The sequence below is a fragment of the Prionailurus bengalensis genome, chromosome A1, assembly GCF_016509475.1.
Source record: "Prionailurus bengalensis isolate Pbe53 chromosome A1, Fcat_Pben_1.1_paternal_pri, whole genome shotgun sequence".
Taxonomy (NCBI): domain Eukaryota; kingdom Metazoa; phylum Chordata; class Mammalia; order Carnivora; family Felidae; genus Prionailurus; species Prionailurus bengalensis.
Window position 1 is genome coordinate 29,207,829 of NC_057343.1, and position 16,165 is coordinate 29,223,993.

General features: G+C 35.2%; 1 protein-coding gene across 11 annotated transcripts in view; it reads right to left on the reverse strand.

Annotated features, from left to right (window-relative positions):
- The window catches only part of NAA16 (N-alpha-acetyltransferase 16, NatA auxiliary subunit), a 65,777-nt gene that overhangs the window by 40,722 nt on the left and 8,890 nt on the right, over nucleotides 1-16,165 (reverse strand). For 2 of the 11 annotated variants that reach the window (XM_043579711.1, XM_043579694.1), the window contains exons 4-9: nucleotides 14,861-15,018; nucleotides 12,667-12,801; nucleotides 9,918-10,071; nucleotides 5,503-5,622; nucleotides 4,379-4,405; nucleotides 2,877-2,972 (exon numbers count right to left, since the gene is read on the reverse strand). In XM_043579711.1, the coding sequence (XP_043435646.1) occupies nucleotides 2,877-2,972; nucleotides 4,379-4,405; nucleotides 5,503-5,622; nucleotides 9,918-10,071; nucleotides 12,667-12,801; nucleotides 14,861-15,018 (690 nt within the window). Of the gene's footprint in view, nucleotides 1-2,876; nucleotides 2,973-4,378; nucleotides 4,406-5,502; nucleotides 5,623-9,917; nucleotides 10,072-12,666; nucleotides 12,802-14,860; nucleotides 15,019-15,092; nucleotides 15,541-15,562; nucleotides 15,877-16,165 lie in introns of those variants that run through there. The other 9 variants (XM_043579702.1, XM_043579731.1, XM_043579749.1 and 6 more) reach the window with 8 other exon arrangements.

Below are 16,165 nucleotides of genomic sequence, written 5' to 3' on the forward strand. Positions count from 1 at the left end.
AGAATCTACCTAGGAGTTCTGTATTCACTACTTGACAGTTTTAAGCCTTTTTAACTAAAAACTGAAAACTCTTTTTTAAAACTTTCACCTTGCATTCTCAAGTTCCATGTTTCTTGAATAAAAATCTTATTGTTTTTGACAATATCAAGGTGCTTTTCTTATTACACATAAAAATATTTCTAGACAGGCAAAACAACATGAAGTATTTAGCTTCTACAGAGGTACAATTAGGTATCTGTGTGATTTTACATATGCTCACTGGAGCTTTGTAAGTCCATGGATGTTAGAACCTCACAGTGATGTTGACCTTGAAGTCCGTGCCATCATACCCTTCAACTGAGCCCTATCTTGTATAAAGATGCCTTTAGCCTTTCAAAGACAGAGTGCCCAGAGAGTCCAAGATAATTCCACTTAAAGCTAAATTGCACTTTATAATCAACAGTTGGTTCCAAGCTATCTTTCAGTAAAAATATATTTCCTGTCATGTACTAAGAGTTTTTAGCAAACTTTATTAACTATGAGAAAAACTCAAGGCAGTGTAAATTTGAAGTTCCATGTTCCATTAAGGAATAACAGAACTAAGACATCTTGTTAATAATCTTAAAGTTAGGGGTGCCTGGGTGGTTCGGTCGGTTATGTGTTCAACTCTTGATTTTGGCTTAGGTCATGATCTCAAGGTTCGTGAGTTCAAGCCCCGCTATGGGGACTCTGTGCTGACAGTGCAGAGCCTGCTTAGGATTCTCTCTCTCTCCCTCTCAAAATAAATAAATAAACATTAAAATAATAACTATAAAGTTAAATGAGTTTTCCTTCTTTCCTAAGAGGCACATAGATGCATCTGAAAACTCCAAACTAAGAGAATATCCCCACCCACAACGTGACACAAGACATACATTATATATGGAGACCAATTTTTAAAAAAAGAAGCCAGACACAAAGGCCACATGTGGTATGATTCCATTTGTATGAAACATCCAGAACAGACAACTCCACAGGTACAGGAAGTATTACCGGCCGCCTGGTGCTGGAAGTGCAGGGGGAGTGCGGCCTGACGCAGGGAGTGCAGGGAGTGAGGTTTCTTTTGGGAGGGACAAAAACTTTCTGAAACCAGATTGTGACAACAGTTGCACAATTCCATGAATACACTAAAACATGGAGTTGCATACTTTAAAAAGTGAATTATATGGCACGTGAATTCTATTTCAAATGCTGTTATTTAAAAAAAGACATATAAAAATGTGAAGCCAAACATCCTCAATGAAACACACATGGGAATGCTCCTCCTTGCATAGGACATCCTATCTCAGAAATTCACAATGCAGTTATGAACGTTCTAACAGGTCCCACAACACAGAAACCTGACTGCTGTGTTCAATTCAAAGTTTCCCCAACCCACTCGACTGACGAACATCTCAGCACACCAGTACCCTCCCGAGTACTGATACTAGCCACGTGAGCATAATGTTCCCTGAAAAACATCAGGGAAATCTGCTTTTGGTATTCATAAAGCCAAAACAAAAATGAGAGCATCAGAAGAATACCATTTATTATCTGTGGAACTAAGATATACTAGTGGAAAATAAAACTGTTTACAATAAACTCGTACCGACTATCTGATACATTTCTAACAGGTACTTCATACATTTTTAAAGTCAGTAACTAAAAACTTTTTAATTTCCATAAATCTTTAGATAAAGAAAATTATAACCCAATTATCTGCACTATAAGTGAAAATTCATTAGAAAATATACCCCCTCCTCACCCCATGCCTAGAATAGATTTTTTTTAAGTTCTATTAGCTTTCTAGGGTCTGACTTAATATCAAAAGACATGCCAGAAGTCCCAACAAATAATTCATAATCTACAGCACTTCCAGCTAAAAACAGAGACAACTGACAGCTCTAAGAAAAAGGCACAAATCTTCAGATGTTAACTATCTGAAGAACTAACATACTTTTACTTCCTCTAGACCCCAAAGTGAAGGAGTTCAACCACTTGCACAACTTGGATCACGGTCGTGCATATACTGCTGTTCGATAAAAGCAAGTCACAGAATACAAACCATAGTGCGCCAATTTACATTATGTACAAAAGCAGGGAGGGACGGGGTGGGGGGGTTGTTTTTCTAGGGCTACAAAATACATGGAGCTCTGTAAAAACAAGGGCATGATAAAGGCGAATTTCAGGGAAGCAGACAATTCTGAAGACAGAGTGCCTTCATAGGGAATAGTAACGTTCTTAAACACTGTGGTGGACACAAAGGGCTCCCCACTCTTTCTCTGAATTTGTGCTCTAAAAAGAAGACCCAGGGGCACCTGGGTGGTTCAGCTGGTTAAGCATCTGACTTCGGCCCAGATCCTGATTTCTCGGTTTGTGAGTCTGAGCCCCGCGTTGGGCTCTGTGTGGACAGCTCAGAGCCTGGAGCCTGCTCCAGATTCTGTGTCTCCCTCTCTCTCTGACCCTCCCCCACTATCCTTTCCCTCTCTCTCTCTCTCTCTCTCTCTCTCTCAAAAATAAATAAAAACCATTAAAAAAAAAGACCTAAAACTTCAAAACTTCTACCACTTAAATCATAATACCTCACTTAGGATTTGTCATTTCTAGGGAATTTAATTGATCTTCTAAATCTAGTGTTTAATTTTTAAAGTCACATGAGAAAAACAATCTCTAAAAAGGTAATTTCAAATACTTGAGACAAACATATAGCCATATGCTCAACATTCTTATTAACACATGCATAATAAATTCATAACTGATCACTCCCACCCCCAAGATTGGTGACGATATAAACTCTGTACAAGAAACAAGTTTTTTAAATGTGAATGATGTTGAATAACAAATAATTATTAGTGTTACAAAAGATATCCTAATATTACCTGGGGCAAGATTCAAAGGTAATCTTCTAGGTGAAATTGCTCTGGGGTGCTGCTTACTAATTTCTTCATAAATTTGGAGCCTCTCTTCTAAAGTGCCTATTATCAGTAAATATGTGTGAGATTCAAAGCATCAGAACTTTTTATCTACGAAAAAATGCTAATAAACTTTTTTAAATGTTATAAATAAAGATTGCATTGTCAATATTAAAGCTGTGCCCAATTTTTATAAGAATGACATGAAAACTCTGTGGTGGTGAAACACATAATCAGCAAAACACCATTTTAAACCCAACCTCCAGATAAATCCAAAACTTCTTTCATCACAACAGATTCTAAAACCAACTCAAATCATACCCATGCAAGACACAGAGACTCAAGATACACAGCACTTCCATTCGTTAGCGCACAACCCATGAAAAAGAAAGTCCTCCTTCAAGTCTTACACAAACTCTCTAGCCCGATGAAGCCTACACACCTCCCCACAAAAGGCTGTAACACCCATTGATTAGGTTTTAAAAAGCAACTGTTTCAGCATCATGAATGTGAATGTCTTATAGTTTAAAAAGTGAACTAAATTTCTAAGGTAGCTTTAACACTTAAAATCTTCAATGAAACTCCATTATAAAGAATCCGATTCATACAGATTGTTTAAAGTGGCAAATTATTTCTCCCAAATAGAGTGATACAAAATATACTTCTAACAGAAAGTTGGGTCTTCCCTCCCAAGACCAAATTAATTTTATAGTACTGAATAGAAAACATATATATACATATATATATATACATATATATATATATACACACACACACACACACACACATATACATATATACATATACACACAAACTACAGGTGACTCTGCAATAACAATTTGCAAGGTAGGATCTGGGTCCAGTTCATTATTCTAAAATAATATCTACCATAATTTGCAAAGAGAGATTATATGCACTGTTTCATATAAGCATTAAGACCATTTACAACAGAATTTTAAGAGAAAGCAAACAAATTTGATTTTAAACTGTAAGGTTTTTAATTGATTTCAACTCAGAAAACGGAAATATTTTGTAAGAAGAACCCTTGGTGCTAGCAATCAAGGTATCTCCATCCTAAATGTAGTGTTCACTATCGAGACTATAAATGTAACACTTAAAAAGGTAATGTTTGATTTTGTTTAAACTCTTTCCTTCCCCCAGTAGTATGTTTTGGAGCTCCAATGTGGTAGGATTCAAAACCTGGGATACATGAAAGATAATTTTTACATTCTGTTAACAATCTGGAGACTTCATGAAATATCAAGGACCCTTATACTAAAATTTACATGAAGGCTATTTACTGCTTTTAAAAGTCAGGTCTCATCTTTAAGCCTAATCCTAAGAATATAAGAAAAAAAATTCCCCACTATCCCAAATATAACAAGTCTTATAAAAGTAGTTAAGTTAAGACAAAACCAAACCATTCCAATGTCCTATTTGAAGTCACAAGTTGGAGCTCCAGAACTTACCATGGGGGAGAAAAGGTCCTATGGAACCTAAAAAGATAAAGTAATATAATTAGTTTGTAATCAAAATATTTTATAGTAAGCATGGTTCTTGACATGGAACAGGTCATATTCAACTTACTAAACATTTAAATATCTGTATTAACTACATGTCAGTAACTGATAGTTTAAAGAAAAACATCACAGTTATCTTGCATTTCCAACCTTCAAATAGAAAACTTTTGTCCTGATTTTTTAAAACCACAAATTATTGATGTAATCAATAATTTTTGTTTTCATCATTGTCTTAAAGACAATTTAAAGGAAACAATTAATGACCTGTGATTTTAAACACTAACAGAATTTTTTACACTAAATTTTAAATTTTAAACACTAACAGAAAACCTGGTAATTTATAGTGATGAGAACACAACAAAAAATTTTTCTCATGGCTTACACTTCTATAAATGAGTATGAGTAGCTACCTATTTTTACCATATCTTTAAATTTAAAAGTTCTGCTGTTTCAACACCCTTAAGCCATATTTTCAAAATTATTTCAGCCATGTATTTATCCATGAGTAAATATACTAGGAATATTAACTGCTCTGAGCAACATTTAATTATGAAAATACTAGGGAAAATTGCAATTCTAGATTTCCAAAAAGGATAGTTTACCTAATTTGAAAAGAAGACATGTGACATTTTGCTCTATGCAAAGTAGCCCAGCCTGAAACTTAGAGGATAATTTTCATGCTGATGCTATACAATACATATCCTCAGCAAAACTGCTTTGGCCTAATTCTTATGTTTAAAGGCTGAGGGTAACAAACCTCTAATTCTTTAAAAAATACTAAATAACTACGTTTCCCAGAAATGGAACGGCTCACTTTCCTCCCCAGCTCTCTAGTTAGCCTAAATTGGTAACATTTCAATGGGTCAAGGAACTTAAAATTATCTGTGAGCATTTATCACTAAAGTATAAATAAATATCTGAACTCATCTTCACTGCCATGTTTAACCTGTAATTCTCCTAAATGGAAAAATAAATGCTAATGCTAAAAATATCTGTCCTCAAATATTATCACAACTTTGCATTCACTTCAAGCACTAGCGAAGATAAGGTAGAGGAGAAAAATAATTACATACTAAGTTGCAGAGCTTTTTCCAAGCCTTCATAATAACACCAATTTTCTGCATTCCGATCAATCAAGTTTTTGAACACTTCACTGGCTTCTTTTAATCTTCCCAATTTCAACAGCATTTCCCCTAAAATTAAGTTCAAATTCACATTCATTTTACTCAAACATTAAATAACTTTCCGATCTCATAGATTTCACTAAGCAGTATTAACATACTAGATATTTATGAAAAAACTGTATGTGCTTCCCTTTGGGACATGTTGCAGTTTATACCACTAAACACAGATTAATTCACAGCTTGTCTTCAGAAGTGAACCTTCATTTACACATTCTATTATATACTAACATTCTAATATTATAATTATAATATCATAAATATTATAATAAAGATTAATATAATTATTAATTATATATAATTAATATTCACTTCAGAAGTGAACCTTCATTTACACATTCTATTATATACTAACATTCTAATATTATAATTATATCATAAATATTATAATAAAGATTAATATAATTATTAATTATATATAATTTTCACTTCAGAAGTGAACCTTCATTTACACATTCTACTATATACTAACATTCTAATATTATAATTATAATATCATAAATATTATAATAAAGATTAATATAATTATTAGTTATATATATTATATGTAAAATTATAATTATAATATTATAAGCTAACATTTTGGCTCCCTCCCACACTCCAAATATACATATAGTATATTAAGTTCTTGGTAAAAATATTTGTATTATACACGTTTTTATATACCCTTAACAACAATTAAAGACTCCCAACACAGATTGGTAAGTAATTCGAATGAAATATCCCTACATTCCTACTGCTAGATTTGAATGTACTTTTCCTGATCAATTCCTATATTAAACATTTTCCATTCAATTCTCTTAGATTCCTTTCTACATCACTAAAATTGCCAAAGTTTAACTCAGTGAAGCAAAAACACTAAGTACCACTTCACAGCTAGAAACCACATAAACCAGATTCACACGTGGATCACCCCTAAGGTCCAAATCCTTTTACCAAGCCACACAAATTGGAAGTAGGTTTGGAAAATGAGTATCTAAACTTCTCAGGTAGAATACAAAGTGCACGTAATCCAAGGTAAAAGAGAGATTCTCAAAAAAGAGTATACCTCAACTTCCTATTGCTATTTCCCCTTCCCCAATCTATTTCAAAGGAAGAAACCTTTGAAATGTCTTCAGACATATTATTTCAGCTTTCATCATCTGGGAGGGGACAATATATTAAAGTGGTTATTACATGCTATTATTTTACTATTTTTATGTATTACTCAAGCTCTAGAAGAAGACTAACTCGATATAATTTCCAGCTTTACCATTTTCTAACTCTGTGACCCTGAGCATGTTACAAGCTTCCAATGTCCACTTACCTATAAAATATCGACTACCTCTGTCTGCTTTTGTGATATATTAATTTAAACTGGTTAGTTAGCACAATGCTTGGCACAAAACGAATGCACACAAGTGTTTGCTACTTAAAAGTATAAACATGCCACATTCCTCCACAATTAATTTCTGGCTAGTCCAGTTTTTACCTGGCTTACCCTAGGTAAATAGACAACAACACAGATTTCAATTCCAAAAACCTTTGTTTTCTGCTACCATCAAAGGCAAAGATTATTACTAGAGGACTACACAGAACAAAAAATACATTTGCATATTCATAAAGTAAGTGAAGATTTCTAACATTTTTTTGTTTATTAAAGGATCTTAATATGCTAAGGACTACAAAAGACATCAATGTGTAAATGTCAAAGGTCTCTCTGGGCCCTGCGAAGTTCACCAAAAAAATAATACTCTAACTTGTCTCTATAAGCAGTATAAAGTACTGGCTTTATATTCAAGATGATGGCCCCCAAATTCCCCTCACTAGCAACATATGGATGAATGTGGCAACACTGCAACTTGCACACTGTTTGAACTAGAACTGATCTCACTATATCTTATCTACTTTTTAATCACTGCATTCTGGACTGCTGTTACAAGAGAGAGAGAAAGCAACCTGAGTTAAGAGTGAATCAAGAAATAGCAATAATACATCAGAATATAAAAATAATTGCCATTTTCTTTGTTCCCATCAATTATAAGTGATAGAAGAAACCAGAACATTAAATAATTTATCGCCATTTTACCACTGTTTGAAAAATACTGTTGTTCAATAGCCAAATAATGAAAAGAGCCCAAATGTCCATCGACTGATGAATGGATAAAGATGTGGTATATATTATTACTCAGCCATAAAAAAAAGGAAATCTTGCCATTTGCAACGACATGGATGGAGCTAGAGATCATTATGCCAAGCAAAATAAATCAGAGAAAGGCAAATACCATATGATTTCACTCTTATGTGGAATTTAAGAAACAAAACAGATGAACACAGTGGGGGAAAAATAGGCAAACCATAAAGCAGACTCTTAATTATAGATATCAAACCGAGGACTGACGGAGGGAGGCAGGTATGTGGAATGGGCTAGATGAGTGATGGGTACTAAGGAGGGCACGTGTTGTGATTGAGCATCGGGTGTTGTGTGTAAGTGATGAATCACTAAATTCCACACGTGAAACTAATTATTACACTGTATGTTAACTATATGTATAACTGGAATTTTTTAAATAAAAACTTGGAAAAATATAAATAAATAAATAAATAAATAAATAAATAAATAAATAAATAGAAAAATAGTGTTGTCATTAGTATTATTCACAAAAATTAAATCAGTAAGTTGCTATACATTAACTAGAAGAGTTGAGAATAGCAGTTAAAAGTAAGGACTCATGAAAAGAAATGAAGGACTCTTAAATTACTATGTGAAAAAAGCTAATCTAAAAAAGCTACATACTACATGATTCCAACTATATAACATTCTGGAAAAGGCGCACCTATGGAGATACTAAATGGATCAGTGGTGGTCAGGAGCTGGGGGCAAGGACAAACAAATAGGCAGAGCACAGAGGGTTTGTGTAGCAATGAAACTACTCTACGTGACACTACAGTGGTGGATATATGTCAAAACCTAGACAGTATATAATACCGAGAGTGAACTTTAATGTAAACTGTAGACTTTGGGTGGTAATTACATTCAGTGTAGGTTCACTGATTGCAACAAATATACCATTCTGCTGGGGGATGTTGATAATGGTAGGGGAGGCTGTGCATGTGTGAGGACAGAGAGTATATGTGAAATCTCTGTACCTTCCACTCAATTTTGCAGTGAACGTAAAATTGCTCTATAAAAATGAAGACTTTAAATTTAAAACAAACAACAATAAAAAAAAAAAGTAGGGGCACCTGGCTGGCTCAGTTGGTAGAGCATACGACTCTTGATCTTGGGGTCCTGAGTTCAAGCCCCATGTTGGGTATAGAGTTTACTTTAAAAAATAAATAAATAAAATAAGTTAAATAAATAAATAAATAAATGAATGAATAAATGAATAAATAAATAATAATAAATTAAAATAATATGCAATAAAATAAAAATGAATAAATCATAATCATGATCATAATAATAATAATAAATTAAAATAAAATGAAATAAGGGCTCTGAAGCCCAGGAAGATGTATTTACAAATTAACTCTACCACCTAAAAGGCTGGGTGACTTTGGGCAAGTCTTTAACCTCTCTAAACTTTAGTCTCCTCAACTATAAAATGGGGATAATCTACCCATGTTAGAAGTGCTAAAAAATTAAATGAAATAAAGAAGTTTAAGCAATTACCATACTCTGAGACACAGGAAAAGTAAATAAATCTTAGCTATTATTTTTATGAAGTTTAGAAGTCCCGCAACTATATGAAACTTTAGTTTTAAGCTAATTATTGCTTTAGTTGTTCATTTTATTATGTACTGCTCAGAGAATGTTAACTGATGAGCAAACTTTGTTTTAAACAAATGTACTTGACCCTTTGTTGATGAACATTTTAAACAAACTATTATCAGGATCCTGCCTTCATAATTAGCCCATATTGAAAATAAATCAATCTTACTTTCATAATGACCCCAGTGTCATCATTTCATGGATATATATTTGGGGGTGAGAAGTATGAAGGGAGTATAAGACACTGCCTATGAAAATGGAATCTGGAGCCAAAATCCCTAGACTCAAATCCAGCATTACCCAGCTTACTTAGCTGTATGACTTTGGGCAAAGCACTTAACCAGTCTGATTCCTCAGCCCCTCCTCTCTAAAATGAATATAAGAACCATATCATGGTATTGTTCTGAGGATTAATTTAATAGACATTAGATTAATAATAAAAATGTTTTTTATTACATACGAAGTCTTATTTAAGTACTAGGGCAGAGTAAAGTATGTAGCTTTTATTCTTTTCTTTAACTGAGGCCACTGATAAAGAAAAAGCAGGTCAACTTACCTTTAATTTCTTCCACCAAAAGTTTATCACATATCTGTTTCTCATATGTTTCTATATGTTCCAAAGATTCCTGAAATAGGTCTGCCTCTCTCATCACTTGATTCTGGTATAGTATCAGTTCACTATATTCATAGTCTATTTTGTTGGGAGGAACCTGAAAAAAAGTAACAAAAATTATTTATATAATTATATAAAACAGTTATACACCTTTCATCACTTCCTCGGAAAAGTCACTCACATAGATTAAAAAAAGCAACTGAGAAGCAATTACAAATAGAAGAGTGATTAATAGTGAAGAAAATTAATATTCTTTTTAAGTTTATTTTATTTATTTTTGAGAGAGAGACAGAGAAAGCAGGAGGGGCAGACATAAAGGGAGAGAGAGAGAATGAGAGAGAATCCCAAGCAGGATCTGCGCTGTCAGCACAGAGCTCGATGTGGGGCTCAAACTCACAAGCCATGAGATCATGACCTGAGCTGAAATCAAGGTTGGACGCTTAACCGACTGAGCCACCCAGGTGCCCCAATACATTCTTTAAAACAAACAAAAAGGTGGCACTTCTGCCTATGGCAAAGTCAAGATTCAGGTCAGCAAATCCTATACCCACAGAATATGAAAATGGTTAAAATCCTAAAGAATTTAACAAAAACTACTAGAATAAAAACGTTTAGTAGGGTGACAGAATACATGATCAAAATACAAAAATCAATTATACTTCCATATACTAGAAACCAACAACTCAAATAATTTCATTTATGATAAAACATCTAAAAGAACAAAATATTTAGGAATAAATTTAGGAAACAAGACCAATACACTGAAGATAACATGCTGAGAGAAATTAAGAATCTATTATAAATGGAGACACTCTAAACCCTGTGCATGGGTCAGGATACTCAATACTGTTTTGATGGCAATTTTCTCCAAATTGGTCTACAAATTCAATGCAATCCATATAAAACTCTCAGCAAGCTTTTCTGCAGAAATTGACATGCTAATCCTAAAACTCAAATGGAAATAAAAGAAACCCTGTATAGCCAAAAGAATCTTGAACAAAGTGGGAGGACATGCATTTCAAATTTCAAATATACTATAAAGCAACAGTAATCAAGATAGTGTGGTATTGGCATAAGGAAAAAGTGGAATTGATAAACTATGGCTTATTTATATAATGAAATACCAAATAGCAATTAAAAACAGATAAACTTGGGGCACCTGGGTGGCTCAGGTGGTTAAGCATCCAACTCTTGGTTTTGGCTCAGGTCATGATCTCATGGCTTGTGAGTTTGAGCCCCCACATTGGGCTCTCCACTGTCAGCACAGAGCCTGCTTTGGATCCTGTCTCCCTCTCTCTCTGCCACCCCCCACCCTCCCTCCCTCTCTCTCTCTCAAAAATAAATAAACATTTTTTTTTTAAATGGATAAACTAGCCCTACATGTATCAACACAGATATGTCTCAAGATGCGAAAACACTGCATATTGTTCTGTCAACTTTTAAATACACAAAGTAACAGTTTGTAATTTTTATGGGCTTATATATAACCTAAACGTGACTAGGAATGATCTATAACAATTTCAGAATAGCGGCTACCTCTAGGGATGTGGGAGAACTTTGTAACTACTTCTCTAGTATTTCTTTCTTTATAAATTTTTAAATTTTTAAGGTTTTTTTAGAGAGAGTGAGAAAGAGTATGCCCATGCAAGCAGGGGAGGGAGGCAGAGAGAGAGAATCTTTTTTCTTAAAGTTTATTTATTTTGAGAGAGACAGATATCCCAAGTGGGGGAGGATCAGAGAGCAAGGGAAGAGAGAGAGAATCTCAAGCAGGCTCCACCCTGCCACAACACAGAGCCTGATGTGGGCCTCAAACTCACAAAACTGTGAGATCATGACCTGGGCAGAAACCAAGAGTCAGACACTTAGCTGACTGAGTCACCAAGGCACCCCAAGAGAGAAAGAATCTTAAGCAGGCTCCACACTCAGTGCAGAGCCCAATGCGGAGCTCAGTCCCATGACCCTGTGATCATGACCTGAGACGAAATCAAGAGCTGAGCACTCAACCATCTGAGCCATCCAGGCGCCCCAAATATTTCTTTAAAAAATAATAAAACCTGGAGAAAGTGTGGCAAAATGTTAGCATCTATTTATCTAATGATGCATAGTATATATTTTTTGCATTTTTCTACTTTGCATGTGTATTAAAATGTATTAACATATTTACATAAAACATAAAGCTATATGTATGAGGAATAATTCTGTAATCACAAAACTATTTTCATTTTTATGTATTCTTTTCTTTAGTCATTTGAATATCATCAAAATAACAGAGTACAAAATTTTTCATAATATTTATTCTCTATCAAGAATTCAGTGTTTTAGGAGCACCTGAGTGGCTCAGTCAGTTAAATGTCCAACTTTGGCTTGGGTCATGATCTCACAGCCTGTGAGTTTAAGCCACGCATTGGGCTCTGTGCTGAGCTCAGAGCCTGGAGCCTGCTTCAGATTCTGTGTCTCCCTCTCTCTCTGCCCTTTGCCTGCTCACACTCTGTCTCTCTCTCTCTCTCAAAAATAAATAAGCATAAAAAAAAAAAGAATTCTGTATTTTAATTTTTTCCAATTATTTCAAAAAATTTTTAAGTTTTTCCATGGGTCCCAAAGACTTTAATGCATAATTGAGAATCGGGGCAATATAGAAGTCAACTATTTTAGTTTGTGTGGGTAGGAGAAAATGTAAGAATGAAGTTCTTACTTGCTGAGTTTGTCTAAACTCTTCCAATAGTTTTAGTGCCATATCATAATCTTTCAGCAAATGGTATGCAATAGCATATCCAATCCAGGAAGCACGCTGCGTGGGGCGCAACTGAAGAAGCTGATACCTTGTCTCCTAAAAAAAAAATAATTAAAAATTGTCTTTTTCACTTTAACTGTCTCTAAAATATTTGTATTTCAACACAGAGCTGTAAGAAAACAATTTAATGCCTTTAATTCCTTTCTAATGAATTCAAGGAATAAACATCAGTTCCTGAATAAAATAGAAATAGTTTTTATGTTCTTATCTAAATTACTTAAGTTCTAGAATACTCTGTTAATGCTCACTGTAAAGCTTTTACTAAAAAGCTATTCTTGGGGCCCATGCTTTTGGGTTCCCTTATAAAATTACTTTTATATAATGCATATTTCTTTTGGTAACTAAACATCTTTGAAGAGAGACTAAGATACCTTTTTATTAAACTAAATTCTGCTGTTTATAAAATCACTGTGTGAAATTATAATGTATTCACATTGTTACAAGAAGCTCCAGAAGCAGGGCGGACAAAGCCTGAGCAAACACTCAAACATCAGCCTGGAATTTTCTAACAGAACACTGCTGCTACTTGAAGACAGTGTAATAATAATGTAAGACATTAGGGAGAAAACCCCAGAAATTCCACCAGGGCTACCCCGAAGAATCCAGGTATCTTCACTAGCACAAAATACAACCTTCCTACACAGCCCCCACCCCTTCACAGCTCGTATTGACTCTGAGTTTTAGGTGTGTACAACTGCATGGGGAAACAGGGTCTCACGAAGAACACTAGCTGCAATGAAGTTCTGAAAATGTAGTGTTTTTAGCTTCTGTTGTTGGAATAGGTGCCAAGTGAGTCCATCCACACTATATGTCACAAGGAGAACATGATCAGTCTTTTCAAGAAAAAGATCTTTGAGCAAAAGACTTAGACATAGTATCACTCCTCTCCTCTTGTGTGCCTGGTTCATTTTAGGCACATGAAATTAAGCTGTGTTACTCCCATCTCTCCTTTTCACCACTGTTTCTGTCACTTCCTTTCTTCATTAAAGTCTGGGTCAGTTTTCTTCTCTCTGCCAAATCCTGCCACTATCCTGCTGCAAATGCAACACTGTGGATCACCCATCCAAAACAAGCTATTGTCTTAGAATCAAGATTTCCTCATCTTTAATGATCTCCTTTACCCCATTTCAGGGACCCATGAGATGTTACTGCAACCACACCCTAGACCTTACTACCACCCAGAAATCATAAATTCAGATATCTCACTCTCTGGCCAACACTCTTATTCAGTGACATTCCTACCCTTGTTCTGGAAAACCACCAGTACCTCTGGTTCCTTAGGTCCTTCACTTCTAACCACTGCTCTTGTATCTTCACTACCCCTTTTAGCAAGCACGGTTTGCCAATATTCTTAATTTCCTTGCCTCATTCCTATGGATAATTGATTTTAACTCCCACCGCACCTAGGCTAAACGAAAAAATCATGATCTGGAAGAATGATACCTTTATTAAGCTCAGCAGAATGCTCGAAACCTGCAAAAATCTAGGCACGGGGTATAAGGATTTGTATGGTAGAAGACAAAAGTAAAAAGTAAATGAAAGAACTTAATTTATTTAAAGAGAACTGTTAAGAGTTGGTGGTCTCCTTCATATAAGGGAGAGAATTCCATTGTGGACATACTGAAGTCAGGGTACTCAATGGAGTAAGCACACGGAGATACCCAGCAGATTGGAAGGTGCCAGTATGAAGAGGTCTGGACCGGAGAAAGACTGCTTTACAGCAATCCTGCCACATCATTTTATATTACTAACCCATAACAGAGAAAGCTAATTAATCCCTACATTTAGCTTTCGATTATAAAAGCTTTGTTTACCAAAGCTGTAAATAGGAGGTAGTCCTTGCACATAGGAGGTAGTCTAGTTTTTTAAAAAGCATTAAATGAATAAACAGTTACCCTCTTTTTATGATTAACTATGTAGTTCCACAACTATTAACTGGGGAAGAATGTCTCAGGTGACTTTCCCCTTCTGCTATAGATGATAATGAACAATCAAATCTATATAGTCTTGGCCTATGCTCATCTCATTCTGAACCCAAATGTTTTCAAATTATGTCTGTTGTAAGAACATGTACACTTAAGACTAAAGTACTTACTCGATAACCTTCAAGGTCTCTCATTTGAATCTGCAACAGAGAGAGATCTCTCAAAATTTGTAGATTATCTTTATCTAATTTGAGGGCATTTCGATAGCACTTAATAGCTTCATCATACTTCTTATCAGAACGTTGCAAGAGTCCATAAACATGCCAACCTACTAAGTTAAGGAAATAGAGACATTCACAGATACTAAAATATGCTATGCTACATATCTAATATAAAGCTTACCTTAAAGAAGTGGTAAGTTGTCTTGGATTTTACTTCAGAATAATCTGGGGTCAGAGGGAGGGGGACAGTGAGCAGGTGGTAAGAGATCAAACCAGATTAGTCCTGACTGACAACTGTTAAATTATTAAAGTTGGGTGATGGGGGTTCATTAGTCTATGCTCTCCACTTACACGTGTTTGGAATTCTCCATTGTATTTATGTAACCTTAGAAAATTCTTGGTAAAAATTCCTCACGTTTCCTACCTCTTGCCCCCTTAGTTCCTCACCCCAGCACCTCAATACTTACTGATGCTTCATTACTATACACACAAAAGCTGCCAACTATCTTTTAAATCTAGTTTATAGTCAATCAATTCTCAAACACGTGACCATCAGTTAGTTCAATAGTGACACTAACAACCACAAAATTTTATTTACTATAAATTAAAGTCTGAGCATATCTTAGAGCCAAAAAAAACTATCATACTTACATGCCCTTTCTCTTCATTCTGGGGTAGGCACTGAGATAAAGAAATAAGTATTTAGTATTTTGAGAGAACCCTAAGCTAAATACATGAAAACACTACTTAGACTACTGATGTTCAATACTGGCCAATACCTAGATGAATAAAATATTAAGATCCAAGGGCAACATGTGAAAAGATTGTGAATAAGCACACAGATTAGCCAAACAAAAATGAAAGTCAGTTTCGATGACCCATCCTTAAAAAGTACTTTTGGGTTGGGGTGCCTGGGTGGCTCAGTCGGTTAAGCGGCCGACTTCGGCTCAGGTCATGATCTCGCGGTCCGTGAGTTCGAGCCCCGCGTCGGGCTCTGTGCTGACAGCTCAGAGCCTCGAGCCTGTTTCGGATTCTGTGTCTCCCTCCCTCTGACCCTCCCCCGCTCATGCTCTGTCTCTCTCTGTCTCAAAAATAAATAAACGTTAAAAAAAAAATTAAAAAAAAAAAAAGTACTTTTTGGGGGCGCCTGGGTGGCTCAGTCGGTTAAGCGTCAGACCTCGGCTCGGGTCACGATCTCGCAGTCCATGAGTTTGAGCCCTGAGTCGGGCTCTGGGCTGATGGCTCAGAACCTGG